At 45.7% G+C, this 23,777-nt stretch overlaps 1 protein-coding gene across 2 annotated transcripts in view; it reads right to left on the reverse strand.

Moving 5' to 3' along the window:
• MYOM2 (myomesin 2) overlaps positions 1-23,777 on the reverse strand; it is a 92,511-nt gene that overhangs the window by 51,107 nt on the left and 17,627 nt on the right. For both annotated transcript variants that reach the window (XM_046648741.1, XM_046648739.1), the window contains 8 exons: positions 20,006-20,094; positions 19,878-19,928; positions 17,309-17,473; positions 13,420-13,581; positions 10,338-10,479; positions 8,093-8,292; positions 7,422-7,475; positions 2,740-2,867 (listed from right to left, as the gene is read on the reverse strand). In XM_046648741.1, the coding sequence (XP_046504697.1) occupies positions 2,740-2,867; positions 7,422-7,475; positions 8,093-8,292; positions 10,338-10,479; positions 13,420-13,581; positions 17,309-17,473; positions 19,878-19,928; positions 20,006-20,094 (991 nt within the window). The remainder of the gene's footprint in view (positions 1-2,739; positions 2,868-7,421; positions 7,476-8,092; positions 8,293-10,337; positions 10,480-13,419; positions 13,582-17,308; positions 17,474-19,877; positions 19,929-20,005; positions 20,095-23,777) is intronic.

Genomic DNA, 23,777 nt, shown 5'->3' on the forward strand with positions numbered 1-23,777 from the left:
TTCATAAAATTCCAACATAACTCAACTGATCACATTCCAGTTAAGATTTTCACTATTTTGCAGGTATTGTGGTGGTAATGAAGTGTCAGTAATCTAAATAACTAACAGTAGGGTGAGCTACATCATCATACATTCATACACTTAACAATGTAGCCATTTTAGTTATTGTATAAAGATCTTTAATCAGAGGAGAGGAATCGCATCATCTTGTTAAATGTAATACAGGATGCAAATTATTGTCTATGATATATCAAACATATAAAAACTTGTAGAGAAAAAGCCTATAAATATATGTACCACATGTTAATAATGACTATTTTATAGGATGGAATTACTGTACATCTCTGTATTTTCCAAATTTTCTATACTGCATGTTTAATTTTTATCATTGATAATTACTTTTAAAACCTTGGTTATGTGTTTAATTTAATATTTTTCCTATAGAGATAAACCCGCTTTTTGAAAGGAATCCTAAGGTAGCAATAATTGGGTACACGTTGTCCCGGCTACAAAGAACCCTGAAAACATTTCAAATAACAACCCAGGCTTCTGGACATTAGATCCATGTTTGAAGGACCAGTTTCCTCTCATTTCAGCAAAAGTGAGTCCCTTTCTCAGAGCTGACACGTGTGTCCGCGGTAGGGGGCCCCCCTAGGCCTGTGTGTGTTCTCATCTGGGGAGAGAGAGCAGAGGAGCGGGGACGCTGGCTGGGGCTGACCAGAGAGAGCACAGGGAGGGGATTGGAAAAACACTACAAGCTTCCAGAAGCCCAAGAAAAGCCTGGGAGCCAAAGTCAGTCACAAGCTGCTCATCCTTTAAGCAGCGGCTGGAGGAGAATGTGCAGGCCCCTGGGCGCCTCCGTGGGCCTGAGGGCACACCCAGGAACACAAGGACACGGGCAGGGCACCACTGCCTCCAGCACAAGCAGAACTCTCCATGGAAACGATGGGCCGCTGGATGCCGAGCTCGTGGGCCTCAGTGTGGAGAGAACAGGCCGTGGCCATCCAGGAGCCCACCCAGAACAAACAGCCTTCCTGCACCGTCCTGTGCGGAACCGTCCCACAGAGCTCTCTGAGAGGAGGATCACGCCTCCAGCTACACGCTCCAGGGTGAGGCAGGAGGCTGCCGAAAATCAGTGGTATTAATCGCGGGTGCAGCTCATTTATGCCTGGTCTTAACACAGAATGGAAATATAGGAGTAAACAGAGAAAAATTTGTTACAACTAATCCTGTGGTTCTTTTAATGCTTGATAAGAGCTAAGTCACCAAAAGACCATCTTGGAAGAACTGGGAATAGACTGTCCACCCTGAGCTGACCACAACAGACAGGGTGCAGCCTGTCATCCGGCCTCTGCCTCCCTGTTCTACTGGTGTGTAGCTGAGCTCGCGCCTGGGGTCTCCTTGCTTCCTGGGTCCTTGAACGCCACGGCTCCCCCCTGCTGTACCGGCAGCTTCCTCTCCTATATCACAGTGTGTATCTCTGTGGCTCACCCGCCGCAGCTGCTCACCCCTGTTGGCAGCAGCAGTGAGGTACACTAAGCCCTCTGTGATGGAGTCCTCTTTGTAAAGATGTGTTTGCCGATACTGGGTATTTCTGGCAGCAGTGGGAGATGACTTGGGAAATGGCTCTGAGAAGGAGACAGGGCTCATGGGAGAGCACCACCACGGGGGCGGACCACTCAGATTTTCATAACACAAATACCTGCACTTTATCACCCCAAGTTAATAACCTAACCCTTTACCCTGCATACTTCCGGTCACAGCGATCCAGGCAATGAGGCACCGCAGATAGACAGCGAAGGCCAGAGGGTCGTTATACACTCCGGAGTCTGAAATACTGCTCATTCCCATTCCCATTTCCATTTCCGCTATGCTTCACCTCGTTGCACTATATATTATTCTGTATTATATATTATATTCCCATATTAAGTGTTATATTCTGTATGTGGATACTATGTGTATTGCATTATGTGTTACATTGTAATATAAATTTAGTATCGCAGAACCATAGTTACAGAATTTGTAAGACTTCAAATGTTTTCCAACAATGGCCCACAACCCAATAGTAGGTCACCAAGTGAGATGAGTGGGTCACAGCCTGCATTTTTTAATGCAATAGGGCAGATTAGATCAAAGGAGGAGAGAAGGCACAGACGTAGTAAGGACCATGTGTGAGGAACTATGTTGGTTATATACATTATCTGTGTGTGTGTGCGTATGCACAGGGCTATTTCTTTCAACACATAAGCTATTTCTTTATATGTATGTAGATCTAAAACATCCTCAAACCAGCGAGTCTAACCCTGCACCGTCTGGAGTGTGAATTCCTCTACAACATCGCCACCAAGTGGCCACACAGCTCATGGGCCGACTGAGAGCAAGGAGGAACCATGATCCTCCTGCGCGCCTCTCAGGGCATCCTCAGAACTCGGGATCCGAGAATGTTCCAGCAGGAAAAAAAACAGACAGACCCCTCAGTCCAAGGCCCCACGTTCTGTGGGGGACTCAAGCCTAGGGTCACGCAGTAACCGACTTGCTCACATGAATGTTGGCAAAGCCAGAAGGAGGACACGAACCCCTGACGCCGACCTCCATCCCAGGACTCTTCTTGCTTCATGTTAAACAGTAGTGATGAAGCTCTGTGATGATTGACAGCTGCTCATCCTTAAAACCCACAAAATAGTGCAACATGAAACTCTACAGAGATTCGCTTTTTCAGGAAATGTGAGCACAGAGTACCTTCTCGATGAAATACATCAGTGGCTCCTTGCCACGGGGAACAGGTGGGTCCCAGCTGAGGACGACATATGTCCTGCTGATTTCCGAGGCATGGACGTTGGTGGGAGGTCCTGGGATCTGAGCGTCGCCTGGAGGAGTGACAAATGCGGTGAGTGCTGGATGAACCCAGGTCAGCCCGTGTGCTCAAGCCCATCTGGGAACACCGTCCCCTGGGTACATTACTGGGCATTAAAGAACTGCCATATCAGTGCTGTCCTTTGCTCCATTTCTATTCTGGGAAAGTAAGCAAACCTCAAAGACTATTTTTCCAGAGCCAAAGTATAATGCACTGGTAAAGACCATCCCGTTATTTTTGTTTCTAATACAAACCAGTTCATAGAAAAGCATCTACTCCAAAAGTCTCCCAGAGTTTCACCTGGAAGGAGGTAGGATCTTCAGAGGAGAAATGGGGCAATAACCAGAACTGGAGCTCTGACCGCACTGGGAATTTGTGCAGAGAAAGTATTAACAATCCACGTTCTGCAATCCGATGCCTCGTGGGAGGTGACTGTACTTTCCCTGATGGCCTATGGCCCTCTCTGCTTGTTTTCCTCGTGCTCTATGCCCCCCAAGCATTGAAAGTCTGTATCAACCTCTAAAGCGCATTGTTCTTCCCTCCCTCAGTAGATCTGTGTCACGTTCATAGGCTCTGTAACCTATGCCTATAGATGTGAAATTCTATGGTATATTCATAAGCCTTTTGCAAACAAATGTGATAGAATATTTGTAATCACAGACGTCCATTATACCTCTCCTCTGACACGCATCTTTTTTTAATATCATGTTAGGTGTCAAGGGCATTATGTTTGGATATAAGAGCTTTTCACAAGGGGTGGAGGTTTTCCAGACCCACAGTCCCTGTAATTGCGATACAAAATATTATGAGCTTCCAATTAGATTAGCACATGATTAAAATTGTTCGAAACGTCCCCAGGACTTCTCTGAGCCCTTCTCAAGATCTAATTGCACCCTCAGGACTCTGCTGCCGGTGAGAAACTGAACAGCCACATGGAAACAACACAAACAAGCCTGGGTTTCATTTCATAAGAGTCCTGTTATGGAGCGCATCACATTTTACAGGCAACGCGGGCACAGGAACGTGGCCGGGGCCTAATCTAGGAGCACTCCGGCATGTAGGTCGGATTTCAAACAAGGAGTCAGGGTGTCTCCAGGGAAATGCCTGAGAGAGCAGGGCGGAGCGGGGCCTCAGGATGCCCTGTGGGCCTGCTCTGAATCCACATGCCATGTCCACACCTAAGAGATCCAGAGAGAGGCACTAAAGAGAGAAGATATAGAAGGCCCCTCCTCGAGTAGGGTCTGCCGAACTTCCAAGACTGAATCGTGGTTTATTTCAGGGGCACCAGATGACCCAGCGAGCAAACCAGGAGGACAGAAGGAGGCGAGGCAGATGACAGAAGCAGAGTGACCATGCAGACACCGAATGCAGAATTATCTCCCACATACAGGCGGATCTGAATGTTTCATTGTATTTAGACCTGGTGCATAGCTTCTACGCCCAGAGAAAATGGAATAAGAGATATTTTATTTGATGCCAAGGCAAGAAGGAGGAATCCAGTTTTCGTGAGCAGGGAATCCCCGATCGGGGTGAGATGCATGAGTAATTAAGACTTTCAGCACCCCCCTAGCCATGCCCTAGCAGGAGCCTTGGAGATTTGCAGATGACCCAACCAAGGACAGAAAGGGAGAGGATTCAAAATGGCCCTGGGGAGCCAAGGACAGGGCCAGGGAAATAAACAGATACCCATTCCCGACACTCCTACAGCTGAGAGGAGAACTCTGAGAGAGGAAAAGTCAATGAAAGCAAAACAAGATGAGAGGAAATGGCCAAATGCTCTACCCCAGGAGATGTCCGCCACTCGGTCAGGGCTGCTCATTACAGGCACAGCCGGACGCCTCGGCTGCAGCATCCTAGCGGTCCTCTGGAGCCCATTCTAATGAGTCACGTCAACACTGGATGAAAATGGAAATGGGACTCAGGAAAACACAGGGCTTTCCTAAGATCACACAGCTATTGAGTGGCTGAACTGGAGTCCAAGCCACTCTAGGTCTTTTGATTCCAAATCTTGTGTTTCGTTCTGTTAACCCAAGGAGATCACAGCCTCCACAAACTCCCCAAGGAGATTTTTCTCTAAGTCAATGAAACACGAAGTTTATTTGGAATTTTTAGAATCCTTGAGATGACGGAATTCAAGAGAATACACAACTGTGAGTACTACATCATTCAGGGCAAATGACTAACGCAACATGTCAGTCACAAATGACCTCTCCAACATGGTGCATTGAATGTTCAGAAACATGTTTCGTAGAATGAAAACAATCTCATATTCTGCAAGAGCCTATTCTGGCCCTTCCAACAACAGAGTATCCATTTTCCAATGGAGCAACTCAAGAAAGATTGGAAAAGTTGTATGATATTAAGAGAAGAGAATTGATATTAATTAAAATGTTTGCAGGAAGAGACTAACACAGATTAAAGTGATTAGAAAAATTCAGCCAAAAGCCTAAAATAGCAGAGGAGCAATTTGTTAGCCAATAAAAGTAACGTTTCTTTTTCACTCAAAGAAATGGCATCTTTTCTAGCTAAAACAAAAAGATCGGCTTAGACGAAGAAAGGAGATATGAGTAGAAAGGGGAAGAACTTCCTAACAGCACATTTTTGAACCCAGAAATGGTTTGCTTAACAACATTTTGGAATCTCTTTCTGTCTCTAAACATTTTTTTTCAGTTAGAAGAGATATTCATTGTGTAACACACGTAAGGTAAACAGATGAGCCTTCCAACCCCCTGTCTCAGTGCACATGAGCTTTTATTCATAGCTAGTTTGTTCCAGATCGTGGAAACTGCTCATTCGCTGCAAAGCCTCCCACCAGAGATCTGAAGGCCCCTGCGGCTGAACTCCTGGCTGAGTCCAACAACACTCCACCTGGGTGTCTCAGCCTCTGCCTGTCACGACCAGCTCCACAAACTGAGCCTCAGGGATGGCTCCCAGAGCGAGATAAAGCACAGCCACCTTCACAAACGCATCAAAGGAGATGAAGGCACCGGCCCAGGGAGCAGAAAACCTGCCTTCTTATAAGAAAGGAGACATGAGAAGGAACATGAAAAATGTTCTCTGTGACTTTCCTCCAGTTGTAAGATCTCTTGTGTCTGTAAACCAAATTTCCATGTTACCAACTGGAAAACCAAGTCTTTGAAAATGTGTTGTTTCTTTCTTTTGCATTTAATGAATCGCTGGCTATTTATATCCCAACATCTAGACCTACGGATAAAAAGATAGGTTCTCTCTGAAAGGGCATAGCGCCTGCCTTGGGAAGGTCCGTTAGATTCCACGAGCTCCTATCCAGAGCTCTTCACAATGACCTTTACATAAGGCAGATTTCATCATCGATATGCGACATTTACCTAGCTACTTATGTCTTCGCACTTCAGGTAATTTTTACCGAGTTTGAATCCTGCATGCCCACTCAGGATAACTCAGATCCCGTCTCTCCTCACTGATCTCATTTGCCTATTAGGGGTGAGAAAAGAACTTCCTTTTCCTCTCTCGTGTCAAAAACACACATTTCATACAGTTTGGTCGACTACAAGATCGTCTCTTCCAACACAATTTGGAGCCATTTTTTAATTCATTCGAATATCTAGGTTTTAATCAGTTATTTAGGAATTCATAACAAGTCAACCTTTCCCAACTGATTTTCTTCTGTTATTTATTGGGCATAATTCCTGATTTCTGAGTTCTTCTGGAAGTGGCCATTTTAATTAAGACTTTAAATGTCACCATTCAATTAAACAGAGCTCTTAAAGGGTGTTCCTCTGGGAATTAGGGGTTCTTTTTGGGATACTAGAGAAAAATATTTATAGGGGCAAAAGATACAGCTTTTGGATTCCATTTTGGGGCAAATATGAAAATCAAGCAACAAACTTCTCCCGAACCTGGAGCAAGGCTGCAACTTTAAAGAAAAGCCCGAAGGTCCATCTGCTCAAGCAGCGGCTCCCAATTAACTTGAAATCTACTTTTTAGGTATCTATGAACACTAATTATAAGTCCAATTAAAATCTTTGGATTTCTGCTTAATAATGCTAGATTCTCCTTCTTAATAGATTTTCCCAGCTATCTCTGGAAGGAGTAGAAGGAAAGAAGTACTCATAAAATCCAATATAAATAAAGGAAAGTCAAAATTTCAAACCAGGAACATTATTGGATAGGAAAAATTCAGTCCATTTCAGTTAAAATGTGAGGAATAAAATTTTTGCTTAAAGAAATAAAACAAAACACTCTTCCACTAACAGAGTCTGTGAGGAAGGACCCCAGCAGCAGTAGTAATCAAATCTTAGATTCAGTTGGGTTTTTTCTGGATAAGTCCCCAAAAGAATGCATTTGTGAACCCAAAAGAAAACTGTCTACACCTTGATTCTGATTCTCACTCTCTCATTCTGCCTTGCTCGCTCTTTTTAAACTTCCATAGACCCTAAGCTGGCAGGCTTGACCTACAGTTTTTATTTTTACCTGTAAAGAGTGCCCCCCACCGTGGGTGTTTTTTCTCCATCTCTCGTGTCTCTAGTTACAACTCTCAATCCAGGGGGTACAAGCCACTGAGAGGAAGTAGTGAAGCGATACTCACCTTCAAGTTCATCCTGATAGACCACAATTTCTTTATCTCCCTCCAGGTGGACTGCTGCAGAGAGAAGGGTTGATGCATAATTTAACATCCAGAGGGTTCCTAAAGCAAGCTCTGGTTCCCCAGTTGAGCACAAGTTCTGAATCGCCTTTGCATTACAATGACGTCATATGCACTACTTGGAAGTAACCAGAGCTGATATTTTGGAAGCAGTCCTAACAATATTCAGTGCTCCTCAGCTTTTGGTATTAGATTCAAAAGACCATGCCCATAAGGTAATACAGTGGCTCACTTAAAACCATAATTTATGGTCCAACCTCATTAAGGAATCCATGTCACGTGAAATTAAAATTCAGAAACTGAGCGGCTTGGTTTCAACACCTTCTAGGTCTCATTACTTGTTGAAATTGTATCGTCAATGGACTAAGAACCAACTTCATTGGATTTCAGTGAAGCACGTTAGTTTTAAAGCATAAATGTCAGCCTGGCTGTGTCCACCCTAAAGTGACATTGAGGGCGCCATCAGAGACCAGGAACTATTGCCACACCAACTCAGCCCTTGGAGATATTCTTAAGGCTCACGTAAACTTAGGGGTAAAAGAGAAAGAACGAATCACGCAAAATGGCCCCAAGTCTCCCAGTCATCATTGGAACTTGAAATTTTATCGACCTACCTTGTAACCTTTTGAGGTCAATGGGGTCAAGGGCAGCCACAGCTTCAGACACTCTAGAAGGCCTGCTGACCCCTGCGTTGTTGACTGCCCTCACGCGGAATATGTAAGACCTTCCTTCAAAGAGTCCAGTGACAGGGTATTTGCAGATTTTTACAGGGGCGTCATTGCACTGAATCCAATTGTCGGTTCCCACTTCACATCTTCAAATTTTAAAAAAAAAGGGTAGAAAATAACAAGTATGTGAATCTAATAAGTATATACAGGTATATACATATATTACACATACATGTTATATATACGAAAGAATTATAACAGGAAAATATCTTACATTGGTAAATCTATGCTGTCAAAACACTGATTTATACAAATAGTATATATATACACACATATATACATATTGCCCTGAGCCCTTAGAATTTATAGTTGAAAATCAATGCCTGCCTTCAAACACATTTAGGTGAAGTTTCTTCCAAAAGTCATTTCAGAGCCATCCTTGAGAGCCCTTTTTCCAACTTACACGGCAGAATCGCAGGGTGCCCTAAGCCTGACGCCAAGGCTCAGAAAGCGAAATGGCCCCTCTCTCCACGTGCCCCACCCACATCCCACTCTGCAGAGTCATAGGAGTGAATCCTCTTCAGAAGGTTGGCTCACAGTCTGTTCCAATAATGTTAAGCTGTTTCTTTCTAGAATGCTTCTCATGTGGAATTTGGAAGTCTTTTCAAAATATCAATTAAATCCTGACCAGAAACCTCAAAATATAGAAAAGATTAACCTCCGTTTTTCACAGGTTGAGAAATTTCAGCACCAAAACGTCATGTCAAATTCCCAGGAGAAAACAGCAAGTTCAGAAAGTTCATCTTTCACAGCTGTTCAGCATCAGGGTTGTATATTCGCTTTAGAAAGAAGCGAGTCTCTTTCGTCCTGACTATTCAGAATTTTTAACGAAAGTTCTCTGACCCATGTGTGCTGACCTGTTTCAGCCAGAGTATGACAAGGTCAAAACTGAGAGTCTGTCAGGGAGAACCCCAGCCTAAATCACCAAGTGGCTAGGATGCCAGGGAATGTAGGAAAGGACTGCCTCCCAGATAGGCAAGTTTCCCTTGCTTTTATCGTCTTTAACGTGGGAGAGAGGAGAGTGGATTACTACCTGAAAAGGTGCATGGAATCGTTTTTGCCAAAAGTTTAGAAAAATTATCAAACATTGCAGGAGAATAGAAAATGGCTTTTCTCTTGTTTTTTATTTTTTAATTCAAAGTAAAGCCTGAACACTGCACTCTGCGAATCCGACTCTAGCACGCCAAAATATTACCCTGATGGTGAATATTTTATCTAAACAAGGAGCTTAGTTGGGGTGGAGAAGAGAATTTAATCAACATAATGCCAAAAAAAAAGATGATTGATTTTATTCCTGAAATAGCCGTCTTATTTTCTTGTGTTTTATATGTACGAAATTTTATATTCCTACCAGGAACCATTCTCTTACAACCCAATAGCTTTGACCCTTCTGTCTTAGATCTAAATTCATTTTCTTTGAATGTAATTTCTCTCACGAATTGAAATGTATATCTGAGGCATCAACTGAATATCCAGTAAATTCGCTGGCTCTGCTGTGTTTCCTTCCCAGGCTGTGAGCGCTCTACCAAGGAAATGAGACTGAAAGAGTTAAAGCTCCATGGGGGTTAATGATGACCTACATCTCAGTCATTGACTCAGAGTTAAATCCCAACAATTTGTACTCAGAAACTTCAATATTCTTTACTTGGAAATAAGAAGAAAACGTTATTATTTAATAGAGAAGAGGCATAGGACATTGGGGATGAGTGAGCTGGCATTCCCCTTAGCCGCATGTCTCTGTGCCCATCTGTATCCTCAGCAGGAGGAATGGGGTGGGATCTATGCAGCCAGAGCCCCATTCCAAGCCCCAGGCTGAACCCGTGCAGAACCGTGAAGCCCGGCTCCTGCCTGGAGAAGTAAGGTGGGATTTGATGCTGGGCGTGGAAAAGAAAGACAGAGCTCCGACTACAACACAAAGAAACCTAAGGTGGTCATACTAAGCCCCGCCTATTTGGCGATATTTACCATTTCTCTCATCAGGAGCGTTAAATAACCAAAATAGTGAAGTACCTAGATCCCATCATGAATAGTATCGTGAACTTGAGTTTAGACAAATCTCCAAATACATTGTCCATGGTAATATTCGCTTCAGCAACGTTTCCATCTCTGGAAGGACCCAGTGGACACTCACCGATCAATGAAGTAGCCAATGACGGGGCTCTCGGTGGTCGTGTTGGGCGGCTTCCATGTTACAATGACGTAATCTCGGTTTGCATCATGGCACTGCAAGTCCATGGGCGCGCCAGGAGCACCTGTGACCAGTGGGTCGGCATCTAGGGTCGGGGAGGAGAGAAAAGACATGTGTCCAGGGTCATTTAGAGGGGGTCGTGTTGAAGCCTGTTGACTGCTTCTTCAAACTCAGAATTCCACCTGCTCCGTCTGGCCCACAGCTAAATCCTCACATCCAAATGAGTTGAGTATTTTTTGATTGTGATGGATTGGTGACAAGAAATATAAACATATTTAAACATTTTTTTAAAAATTCAAAACGTTCTGTCCTCTACAAAATGTTCAAGTCTGTGATTTTTCATAATTAGACCCAAAATTGAAGTCCACCTTCACTTGACGACATGCTGTCAGGTAAAGTCTTGTTGTCAAAAATCTACTGAGAGGGCTGGCCCCGTGGCCGAGTGGTTAAGTTCGCGCACTCTGCTGCTGGCAGCCCAGTGTTTCGTTGGTTCGAATCCTGGGCGCGGACATGGCACCGCTCATCAAGCCACGCTGAGGCAGTGTCACACATGCCACAACTAGAAGGACCCACAACAAAGAATATACAACTATGTACTGGGGGGCTTTGGGGAGAAAAAGGAAAAAATAAAATCTTTAAAAAAAAAATCTACTGAGAAAGCAATGAAGCAATAGTGATAACATGACCTTTTTAACACCTGAGAAATATTACCTTAGACACTTTCATATTTCAAAATCCTTGGAAGATTTGAGGATTTAAAATGCTTTTTCTGCATGTTGTGAGCAAATGTTTGGGTCCATACTCTGTTCGTTCATTTCTCAGCTTGTTTATGATCACAATGCAATTAGATTTTGTGTTCAAACTTTAATTACAGCAGCACAGAAGGCCAACAGAGCTATTTAGGAAGTTAATACCCTCAGCATTTAATTTCCTTATCTAAAATATGCGTTTACTCAGTAACCACGGCTGTTACATCTCCGTGGCAGTGTAAGTACTACAGTTTCTTGGTCCAGTTTCCTCAGCATATTAAATGCTAAGAGTTTCTTGACATTGAGCCAAATATTTTCTCTCCCATTCAAAATCCTCAGAAAGTAATCAGAATTGTCGAGTCCCTCCAAACATGTTGGCAGAGCTGAACAAGCAAGGTGATGTCAGCCATGTTGCATTAATCGCGCTTTTATGGGATGAAGCCTCTTGCCAGGAGGCATACCCAGAGAATGGAAGGTGCATTTTAATGCCAACCTCATACAAGTGTAAAATTTTGTGGACGTGTCTAAAACCCCAGGCTCACAAGCTTATGTCATTGTGTGGTGGAAGGGAGGGGGGATTCCCTTGTTTGTTCAACATTTCTTCTTTTTTTTAAGTTAGAATATTCCCAATGGTACAGCCCTTCCTTCGTGCTCTGATCTAACTGATCTGGTTTTGGGGAAATGATATTGTGATAGGGTTATTCCAGACACATACGCCCTGGAGCTGGGTGGACACAGAGGTGTGGGAAGCAGGTGAGCTAGCCAGCCGGTCAGGACAGAGCAGCCACCCGACCACCCGTGAGGACAGCGAGGCGGGTCCCAGGGATCAGGAAGCAGTCACCAGCTGACTAGAGGACCGTGGATTGATTCTTCCCAGTGGCTGAGCTGTGCCTGGGAGGGGGGCCTCTAAGCCAGAGGCTGGGGGTGTCCGGGACAGGTGCTCAGAGGGAGCCCATTCCGAGCTGCTGCCTCCCCAAATCACGGGACCGCCACTCTGTAAGGGGACACTCCAGCTCCCAGCTCCCAGAGAATCAAAACCCAGCTCTTCTGCCCTAGACAGTTTCCCCTGCCTCTGAGCCTCCACATCTTTGCTGAAAAAGGGAACAATAAGGGCCAGCCCAGTGACATAGTGTTTCAGTTTATGCACGTGCACTCTGCTTCAGTGGCCTGGGATTCCTGGGTTCAGATCCCAGGTGCGGACCTACATACCACTCATCGAGCCATGCTGTGGCAGCACCCCACATATAAAGTAGAAGAGGATTGGCACAGATGTTAGCTGAGTGACAATCTTCCTCAAGAAAGAAGAGGAAGATTGGCAACAGATGTTAGGTCAGGGCAAATCTTCCTCACAAAAAAAAAAAAAAAAAAACGAGAGAACAATAAGAATTTTAGATTACATATGCATATGTATGTACGTATGCATATACACATATGTGCCTTATGTATATATACACATATATATGCAGTATGTATACGAAATACATAGCATTTGATCTATTTTAAAGATTCATTTATCCATTTTGTATATAATATATAAAATATGTATATATGCAAAATACACATATGCACAAATACACGCATATACATATATACATCTATACGCCTATATATGATAGGCATTTATATATATAATATATAAATACACATATTAAATAAATAAATATATAAAAGATGTATAAGGTGTCTACCACTGTGCTGTTATATCATGAGTTTTGTTGTCAGGAAAGCCCTCCCCTGGGGCTGTTGTGAGCTTCACCGGACCCTCCACGGACACAGAGCACTCAGCAGGTATGACCACACGATTGTTTTCTTAAGCACACAGTTGGCTGAAGTCGGCAGCAATGATAACAGGAGTGGTTGCCGCCATCGTAGGCTCTGATCAAGTCTGGAGGGAGGGAGAGAAGTACCAGGAGCCACGGGGCCCCTTCACTGCTGGCCCCTCCTCAGGACCCCTCTCCACTCTTGTGCATGAGTAATTCGGGTGTGTCCTCTCTTCAGAGTCGTTTTACGAATTCTAGCAATTTTATCAGTGATCAGAGAGACAGAAAGCTCTGATTCGGTTCTATTCCCAGCTACGTCTTACTGATTTCATGGACTTGCTGTCAGGATGCGATCTGATGTGCACCTAGGAGACGTCCACCTCACCATCTGTGAGTCTCCAGGGAGCAAAGTCACCCTGCTCCCACCTTTTGCTTCGTCCTCCAGCTGCCTGAGGTCTCCCCTGCCCGTGCACAGGCCCGTGCCGGGACCACCTTCACACCCAGGGCCCGATGTACCTCTCACAAACAGGAAGGCGCTGTGCTCATTGATGCCTCCTCGTGACACGATCCTCAAGGTGTACAGTCCTTCGTCATCCTTGTTCAGGTGGCTGAAGGACAGGGAGGCCTGGCCTTCCCCGAAGAACATCTTTGTCCACTTGGACTCTTTCACTAGCACATCTGAAAGAGCATTCAAATGCAAGATTTGCTTCAGAAACCACCAAAGAACTAAAAAGAAAACACACGTGGACCAATGTGCCATCGCACGGTGGGGCAGGACTTCCCTGCTCAACACCAAGGAATGAAGCTTCACCTTCATAAAACCCTGAAAGCTGTTTACACAGAGAGCACACGCACAAATGAAGGATCAGGAGGGAGGAAGAATTTGCAGCACAGGACAAAGATCAGTGTCGAGGGTGTGGAGATAGAGTGTGTCGTGAAGTGACCGCTGGCTTTGCCTTCAGATGGCTCCCTGCTCCCCAGAGGGAGGGCTCCCGTCTCAGTGCATGTCCTCGCCCACCACACCGTGATTCTGATCACCTCTACTGCGCATGATTTCCTTAGAAGTAAGTGCTCTCCGTGCAGAAAGCACGCACCCTGGATGCTGGCATAGAGAAAGGCCCCCGTGAGGTTCCTGAGAAATAAATAAAAAGTACCAAGAAACCTCAGGTCCAAGGCAATGGAACTGAAAAGGCAGATCGTGGAAGAAGAAATGCCGATGATGAGGAAGCTTATGAGAAAATATTCAACCCTGGAAATCAAGCAAACTCAGAATAAAATAAGAAATTGTTTTCCATCTAATTTGGCAAATACGAAAAAGGCAACATCCATGAGTGGGAAAGCAGGAAGACACATCATCCTTCTCCTTCTGGTGGGCAGGTGGTTACAAGAGGCAAGCCCAAAGTGTTTGTCAAAAGTCTTAAAAAATGCAGGCAATTTTAGACACCAAAATACAAATTCTAAGAATTTGTCCCAAGGTAACAAATAGAGGTGTGTGATGAGGATTTAATTCCAGAATTGTTTACACCAGAAAAAAATATAAACCCACTCAAACATTGAAACACAGGGCAAGTATGGACTATCCGTATAATGGGATACACTGGTCTCCACTAATGGTGCCAAAGAAAATTATTGTCACAAAAATTTGTGTATGATATCTTGTTAAATGAAAAAAGGAGATTTCAAATTGAATACATCTTCTCTGTTTTAATATATATACAGAGATATATCAACAATAAAGGGATAATAGTAATCTTTTAGTTGGAGAAATTATAATTTGGGGAGGGTTTTTTTTGCAAGAAACATACACTGCCTTTGTTGCCATAAAAAGGAGTTATTCTTATACTTTTAGTTTTTAAAAATTGACGTGTATCAAACTTGACTTCAAGCCCAGGAGTCCTCTGGCCCTCAGCGCACAGACACGAGACGACCTCTGCTCCACGGGGCTTAAGAAGCAATGTCCACTTGGCAGCATCGTGAATAAAAATGTCAAGTGTATCACGAAATAAAAATTTTAAGTTCTTTTATCCACTTTTACCTCTTTTCCTGAGGAAGTAGTGCGGTACCTGAAAAGTGGTTAGTACGATAAAAAGACGATACAATGCAAAGTAATTCAAAATACAATCAAAATGTAACATTCAAAAAAGGAAATCGTGAGAAGGGACGACAAAGTAAATAATTTTTAGACCGGAGAGAGAAGGCTCCCTCGTTGGAAAGCCAGGAAGAGTGCCCACTGGGGACCGACTCCACCAGCACCTTCCTCTGGGACTTCCCCCTCCAGACCTGGGAGAAATACGGCTCTCGTTCAAGCCGCCCGCCTGTGGTGTTTTGTCCTGGCAGCCTGAACAGACCCCAGATTGTTTAGAGCAGGTCACCATCCTGGCGCTTGTCCCAGAGAGCCTGTTTCGCTCTGGCGAAGCTCACACACTAAAGAAAAAACGTTGCCCATGATTAAATATGCAGTCTAATTACATGTACGTGCAAATGTAACCTGAACAGGCCTGTGTTGCGCTCTTCCTGAGCGACACGTGTGGTTGGGAGCCGGTTCCCTGAGGCTCATCCCATCACGGGCTTCATGACCCTATCTTGACTTCCCAAAGCAACCGCCAGTGCAAATCTCACACAGAAGTGTCTTGGGTTTACTCTGAGCGAACGAGGCTCTCCCGTCTGTGGTGAGATTAGCACTCTAATCCTTCTTCACTTGTCCCCGGTTCCACTTTCCCTGGTGGACCCATCGCCCCAGGGCCCCGCAGCCACCCGGTGGCTCACAGCTCATTAATTCTAAAGAGTGGAAAGTATCTCCTTGCATTTTAACGTCTAAAAATAAGCCACAGGGAACGGCCTCCACTGGTTTCCACTGGAATAAGAAAGATCTGATCATGGCTTAACATGCAGCTACTTTTACAGGAAATTCCCCAACTGTCGCGAGGACCTGACTTGACAGAAGGACCGTCAGCTCTGGTTCTTGAACGTGGACGTTCCATTGACTTTGGTCAAGGCAGCGAAAATGCCCTGGGCCCAGAATTCCAGGCACTTCCTAGTCAATACAAGTTCTAAAATTGATGTTACCAGCCTTTGGGGATATTAGGAGAATTCTCCTCAGATCAATTTCATTTCTCTCCAGAAAGGGTAAACGACAGTCTTAGAAATTCAATTAGATGTTAAATCTTAAGTTAAAACCATAAAAGGTGGATTAAGTCTCCTTTGACACCACACAGAGTCTCTCCGTCTGCCCTTCCTCTCTCCTCCCTTCTCTCTCCCTCAGGGAACATAAAAAGCTGCCATGGTCACACTATTCTATTGCAACAGAAGAGCCTGGGTCTCACGCCCCTGCAAAACCACGTTCGCTCCCCAGCTGCTATGTGCAAGGTCACCAGCATATTCCGTGCCCAGGACACGTTTCCAAAGCTACCTGCCTCCATCATTTGGCACGCGGAGCCCTCCTCCCTGTCCACCAGTTGAAAGCCGTGTCTTTCAACAACATTTTCCCTTCCATCAAGCTCTCCTTTGTCACCCCAGGCTGTATTCTTGGCTCAGCATTGATAGTACCCGCAGCCAGCACCACGTATTGGCAGATTATCATAACTCATTCTGGAGCGTTTCTTATAAAGACTCTACTGTACCGTTTTGTGCATTCTCCCCAACGAGACTATAAATATCTCATGGGCAGGAATGGTATGTTTCCTTGTAATATTTTGCATCATGTTAGGACCCGAATAAACATAAACAGAATATTCTGTAATTGAATCCAGAGAAAACGAGTCCCTTTAGAAGCAACAGCCCAGGGACGACAAAGGTGTCTCCTTCTGTGGGGCACGTACACACGGCAGCACAGGACAGGCTGTGCCTGCTGCAGCCACAGTGCATGGTGACAAGGACCGTGGAGCCTGGAGCCAGACTGCATGTTCAGCTCCCTCTCTGCCCCTTCCCAGGGGAAGACTTGAGCAAGTTCCTTGTCTCAGCTCCCACGTGTAACAGGGACCTAACCCACCCTCCCTCCCAGAGAGTCTTTATGGAATTAAAAGAACTTGCACGCTCAGAACAGAGCCCAGCACATGCCAAGCTCTAATAAATGTTGACTACTGTTGTAGCTGAGGGAAAGCACAAAGGTATAGACACCTCCCTCACTCTTTTTAATCACATAGAGACCCTCTTTAGGGAGCTAGAGAAATCTCTGATGGCTCCTCCAAATTCAGACGCTCCTGTCCACCTCTCCACACTCCCTGCGTGAAGTTCAAGATCAAGGGCAGGCTCCAGGTTCCACTTTGCTGCCTGCAGCCATCACGGTGTTAGAAGTGAATGCCAAATTAACACGAAAGTTTAACATTCATTTTCACCCCAATGTGGCCAAGATCTGCAGCAGGTGGAGGGGGCGCTGCCCAGGATGGGGGGCCGTCCTTGCACTCACCGTCCCGGTACCACTCTGCCCGAGGCTGCACCCTTTTCAGCTCCGGCGTCACCAGCAGCGTGCACTTGAGAGTGACAGTCTCCCCTTCTCTTCTGAAGGTGACCCCAAATTTCTCCAAAAACTGGACGTCGAAGTGCATGTATGGAATCACAGACGATAAGGGCACTGCACAGAGAGAACGGGACACAGTTACAGGATCAGGTGCAGGTGGACCTCAAGCACAGGCCCCCACACGTGGGCCGTTACTACAAAGGTGTATGTCCCACCACAGCGGAATGCTCACTTCCTCCAGCGACTCTCCAGCACACAGCACTTTGAAATGAATGATTGTTCCCCCCAAATCCATAGGTTGAAGTGCTAACCCTCAATGGGACGGGACTGGAGGTGAGGTCTTTGGGAGGTGCTTAGACTCAGATGAGGCCATGAGGGTGGGGCCCCATGATGGGATTAGCGTCCTTATAAGAAAGAGACCCTTTCTCTCTCCCCAATGTGATGAGACAGCGAGAAGGCGCCATCTGCCAGCCAGGAAGAGACCCTCACCCACATGGCCAGCACCTTGATCTTGGCCTTCCAGCCTCCAGAACTGTGAGAAGTCAACGTCTGTGGGTTAAGTCCTGAGTCTGTGGCGTTTGTCATGACAGCTCGAGCTGACTAAGACAGGCCACTCGTGAAGAATCAGGAAAACAGTCTTGGAGTCGTATCTTGCCATTTGTGCCAAAGATGGATGGAGAGGCACAGCTGTGTAGGGAGGCAACTTGGACCCCAAATCACACGCTAAGAGTAGAGTTTAAATTCTGCATCAGCCCCAAGAGGTGTGGCTTCAGGTCACATGGACTCTGAGGCCAAAGTTTCCCATCTTCAAAATGAACTGTGGTGTGCTCACCAATAGAATGTCATTATACCATCATACCCAAGGTATCAGCCTGATTAAATCTCAAAAATATAATTTTTCCTGGGGGGTGGAGTACATTTCTGAAGAAAATCTACAGTAAAATTTTAAAGCAAAATAATCTATGATTTACAGATAATCCATGCAGGGAAATTTTTGAAAATAGCTGCAAACTTTAAGATGATGGTTTCCTCTTAGGAGGAAGGCCTCAAACTGGGAAGGGGCAGGCAAGGAGCACGGAGCTTCATCTCCTCTGTGACAGTTTTAGTTCCTGCAAATTGTACCCTTGCAAATGGTTAATTTTGTGTTATGCCAATTTGACTTCAATTTTTAAAAAGTAACTGAAACGAAAATGACAAAATATATACATTTGTTAAAATGGGTGGTGAATACATGAGCATCTATTGTGTTGTGATCCAGTTTCAGTAGGTTGTAATTACTTCCAAGTTTTCATTTAGAAAGGTAAAATTTTAACAAATGGAAGAAACCCAGCAATGGGACCAGTGGCTTCTGAGACCCCTCCAGCTTCATCAGTGCTTTGGGACCATCCTCCAAGTGGAAATCGACATGTCCTTGGAATCCAGGCACCATCAGACGCTTCCTCATCATTGCACACAAACACTCAGGTCTCCCTGCCCCTTCACCTGTGCTGGCCTTGAACTTGTCCCCCCCACCTGTTAGTGGTCTTAGACGCCCCCAAGTGTTGGACATAAGCCCATCTAATAAGATTCACTCAGAAATGACCTCAAGGAGGTTATATACAGAGAATTCAGTGGCCGTCAGAAGGCTTGCCCCTGTGTCATTGTTCTGGTCAGTGCTTCACTCAGCAACACTCGGTTTGTTATGCCTAGACCTTGGATTATGATCACCGAAAGCTGCCAGGGGAATATGCAATACTCTTTTGGAAAATCAGATCAATCCTAAATCTCATTCCCTAACCATAAATAAGCCATTTTGAATGCAAATCTGCCAAGTTGTGGTCCTTGAGATGTCATTGCACGCCTACCTTCTCTACCCTCCCCTGACTCTGGTCAACCAGCTTCTTGGGCCTTCCAGTGGAAAACAACCCTGGTTCTCCGAAAGAGACTCCATTCGCCTCCCACAGGGCCACTGCAAGTCACTGTGGAAACGGGGGACCATGTGGTGGCATTGGGTCCATCAGCATCATGGAAGGAGCTGGTGGTGTTTACAAGGTGCTCAGGGAAACCTCAAGGAGGTGAGAGTAGGTGGAAGAGCAGGATGCAAAGTCGCACCTGCCACAGGATGCGTCACGTATCAGGTAAGAGGAATTGAGGCCACGCAAAGGCTGGCCTGGGCAGCCACACGTCCTCCTCCTGTTGACCCACCCTGGCTGTTCGTTACAAAGGAGGACAGTGAACTTTGGAAAGAAAAGGAAAACTGGCAACAGTATGCATTCAGGTCAAGGAGTTGGATTTGGGTTTTTTCCCCCAATTCAAAAATGTAAAGTCTCTCAAGGCGATGACTTCACCAGTGTCTAAAAATTCCACCTTGCCATGGAATTACGTGGGAACAGATTGCCAGCAGACTAACCCTGCCCAGGAAAGACTTGGAAGAGTCTCTTGAAATACTATTTAAAAATATATATATTTTATCACAGTAAAATTATGTACTATGTCAGTATACATTTTTCTGCCCGAAAAGAAAAACAGATCAACTTACATCCAATTGGAAGCCCCACGGAATGGAACGGCTCCTCGTCCCCTCGGAACCCTGCAAGACAACTGGTGAGCAAGACGAAGAAAGAGAAAGAAGGCAGAAGGCGGGCCCCCCGGGACGTGCAAACTCACTTCTCACCACCACAGCCGCGTTGGTTGACACCTGTCCGTGCGCGTTCGTCGCCACCGCCGAGTAGGTCGCAGTATCGTCAAAGTCTGCCCTGGGAGAGAAAAAGCCAGACAGCATCCTGAACGCACTGCAGGACCGCTCTGAAAAGTTAATGACCCAAAGGTGAACACAGACGTTCCTCGAAAGCAGCTCGTGTGACCTGGATCCTTTGCTCATGATGATGCTTAAGAACAATGCCAGCGCTATCCTTGGAACGAGGGATTCATTACAGACACGGTGAGTCTGATCCCGGACTATGGCTTGGCTTTGGCTTTGAGAAAAAAAATCCGCTGGCCCTTCTGGTAATCCTTAACTTCATTCTCAAGGAGAAATCTATAATCCGCTCCGGTCCTATTTACCTACCTCTGTAGAGTTTGTGGTTTTATCTTGTCAGTGGGCAGGCTCCAATGACCTCAGCTTCCAGAAGATTTAACCCCACCTCACTCCCTGCCAGGGATTCCCATGCTGACGGGAGATTGTGTCCAGAACCCCAAAGTAATATGATCACCCAGATATGGCTCACCCACGCAAGGTGTATTGAAGATGTCTGAGCTGGATCCCACCTGAGGCAGCCGTCCTAGGAGAGTCATGGGGCAGCACATCCACCCCAGAAAGGACAACGGCCCAGGAAGCTCCAGACCCCAATTTCTCAAGGGTGGAGCTCCTCCGCTGCCCCACATCCATCTCACAAAAGATGAAGCTTATTTTCTTGTCTATGAGCTGCCATGCCACCAGCTTCTGCAGAAAACTTCACCGAGACAAGAGGGATGTGGGAAGAGGGGCCGATATTCATTGAGCTTTTACTAAATGCCAGGCGCTCTGCTGGTGACTTTACGCTGGCAATTTTAAAATAGATACTGTTAGCCTATTAACACGGGAGAAGGTTGACACTTGAAGAAGTTGAGTGCACAATGTCCACCTAACTCCAAAACTTGCCCTCTTTTTGCAGCTTCTGTTCCCTCTCCAAAAACTGGGCATCCTGAGCATAACGTCAGTCTGGGAAGGAAGCTAACAAAAAACCCCACTCACGAGAGAAAAAGGAAAGGTTTGCTCAAGCCTTACATTTAAAATGCCTTAGGCAGCCAGTGCTCCCAGAGACAAATCCGTTCTTGGAAGGTCCTTAGTAATTTTATTTTCGTCTCTATTCCACTCAGAGCTGAAAATATTTTCTTTGACTGAAAAATACACCATGTCTCCCATAAAGGAGAGAGATTGTTTCAGAGGCTTCTGCTAAGAACTCTGTCCCTTCCTCTTTGAGGTTCAAATCCGGTTCCAGTGTGCCAGGCAATGCCACTGCTCAAGAGAGAGAAGGCACAGACGGAGCCCACACCTGTGCATTTTCAAACTAAGGGCCTTATCTCCGGGTTCACCTTGAAGGAATGCAAGCTGAACCACAGCGCCCAAAGCTGCAATTCCAGCCTGAACTCATCAGAGCTACTTCGCCATGCAATTTCCAAATACACTGCAGGTACCTCTTACCCCCAGGGGCAGAGTAAGCGTCAGTGTAAAACACATAAAAATCTTGTAATATGGATGTTTTCTCCATTGCTAAGCAGTAATGCTCTGTGCTAAGCCGCCCACAAAAGGCAAGCGTACACACGCCTACACCCAGCACTGCGGCTGCCTCTGGAGACACAGCAACACAGCGGAGGGCCTGGGGGTGGGGTGGAAGGACGAATTTCTTTTCTCTCATACCCATAGGCATTGCTTGAATTTTTTTTTCCATCTGTGTTTGTGTTATTTCTTCTAAACAATGAAACCTCTATATTTTCATAAATGCATTCTCCAAACAGGAGGGTATTCTTCTTCTGGGACCAGCCCTACATTTTTCTCTAGGAGGATCCCGCCCCCACCAGTGATATCCCAATGGATGAGAGAAATGAGAGCTGTGCACCCACAGGCACAGCTGGCCCTAGTGGAAGGCCAGAGCACATCGGAGAGAAGCACAGCATTCTGTAAAATCTGCTTGATCCGGGTCTCCTGACGTGGAACCAGTTCTGGAACCTGCAAGCAAGTAGGACTTTGAAGCAGGAGCGAGAAGGCGAGACAGACACCTTGCACCCATCGGAGCAAACGGGGCAGGTCCAGCTCAGGGAATGACCCCTGGACCGGATAGACTGACCCCTGTGCCCAACTGATGGACGTAGCTACCAATTCCTGAGTGAGGTTGTTAGAGCCTGAACCCACAGCGAGCGCTCAGAGAAGGGGTGTAGACTTTACTTAGAGCGTGTCCATCAGTCGCCATAAATCTTTTGATTATCCTCTTGAATACCTCCGTCACAAACCCTTCCGGATTTTACCGACTATCAGCAGTTTTCAAACTGAATCTCCCAAACATGCTACCAATTTCTCCCTCAATATACATTTTATCAGATTTTCAAGCCACAGTAAAAATACGTCCTCAACACACCACACAGTAGTCGCATATTGAAACCCCACAGCACAAGCCTGGTGCTGCAGCCTGATTTGTGCACCGACGGCCCCCAGGCAAAGCCTCTCCTGCCATCTCTGCTTACTTGAAGAACAGTCTGAGATTTCGAGGTAAGACAATGTTTCCATTTGCAACTAACTCATCTTTGTGAATCAGGACTTTTTTCACTGTTGTGCAATCAGAATAAAATCCAGGGGGAAAACGGCTGGCTGCCGAGTGTATTACAGGACTGCCGTCACCAGCCACGAGTCCTCAGGCCAGGTCTGTGCCTGCCTTAGCTCACCCCAGAGCACTCATCTACGGGCTCTATAACAAATAAACAGCATGCATTTTAAATGTCTCAGATACGTTTATTGAGTACCTACCCCTTCCTCGAGTGACTTTGGTGATTAAGTAAAACAAGGTGTTTGAAAACACTTTGTAACTTTAAAGCGCTACATGAATCTTGTGTATTACTTGTTAAAATGTATCACCTGAGTTCCTGTACTGACGATTCCCTGTCCTTCCTAGTCCGAAGCCTTTGCCTTTACATTCCAGCGCAGTAATTGCTCTTTCCTTGTTCCGTAGCTGGGAGGGAGGCAAGAAAGGAATTGCCTTGCACTAGAACGGATAAAAACAACTACTTGCACCAGGAGAAGAGAAGGAGGGAGCAGGAGTCCCACCCGGAGAACAGCTCCTCCCACAGGATCCTGAGCTTGTTTTTCAGTTGACTTAGGGCATTAAGATCCCGGGGAAGAGCCACCTAACACATTAGCACTGACGGCTCATCAAGGAACCAGTTAGCACTTAGTACTTAGTGGGAGGGACCGGGCTGGGAATCCGCACTTAGGAGCCTGGCCCTTCCAGAGATGATATGATGATGTATGTGGATGTGCTCATGGGTGTTTATCCAGGAGAGAGGATCCACAGCACTCCTCTGGTTTGTGAAGATGTCCACAGCCCCAAAATACTCAGACCCACTCATGTACTGCAGTAGTCCCCGACTTAGGGTGCACCCAGTGAGAGAGCACAAGATAACCCACTGGCTGTGTGGGGAAAGTTAGAACTTCTAGTTCTGTTTACTGTTATCTCACTCCTTTTACATTTCTCTTTTGTAAATGTTTTCCATGATATAAGACAAGTTGGGACATACGTAGATTATAAATAAGTATGCACGCCTGTGTTGGGGTGTGGCCTCCCGGTGCCATGGGGGAGGAGGGGCTGTAGGAAGCGGGGCCCCTACAGTGCCAGGCAGAGTGGACAGCAGGGGACGGACGGCAGAGCTCAGCTGCTACTGAGGAGACGGGGCCCAACTTGAAATTTCG

This window comes from Equus quagga, chromosome 22 (assembly GCF_021613505.1).
Source record: "Equus quagga isolate Etosha38 chromosome 22, UCLA_HA_Equagga_1.0, whole genome shotgun sequence".
NCBI classification, from domain to species: Eukaryota; Metazoa; Chordata; class Mammalia; order Perissodactyla; family Equidae; genus Equus; species Equus quagga.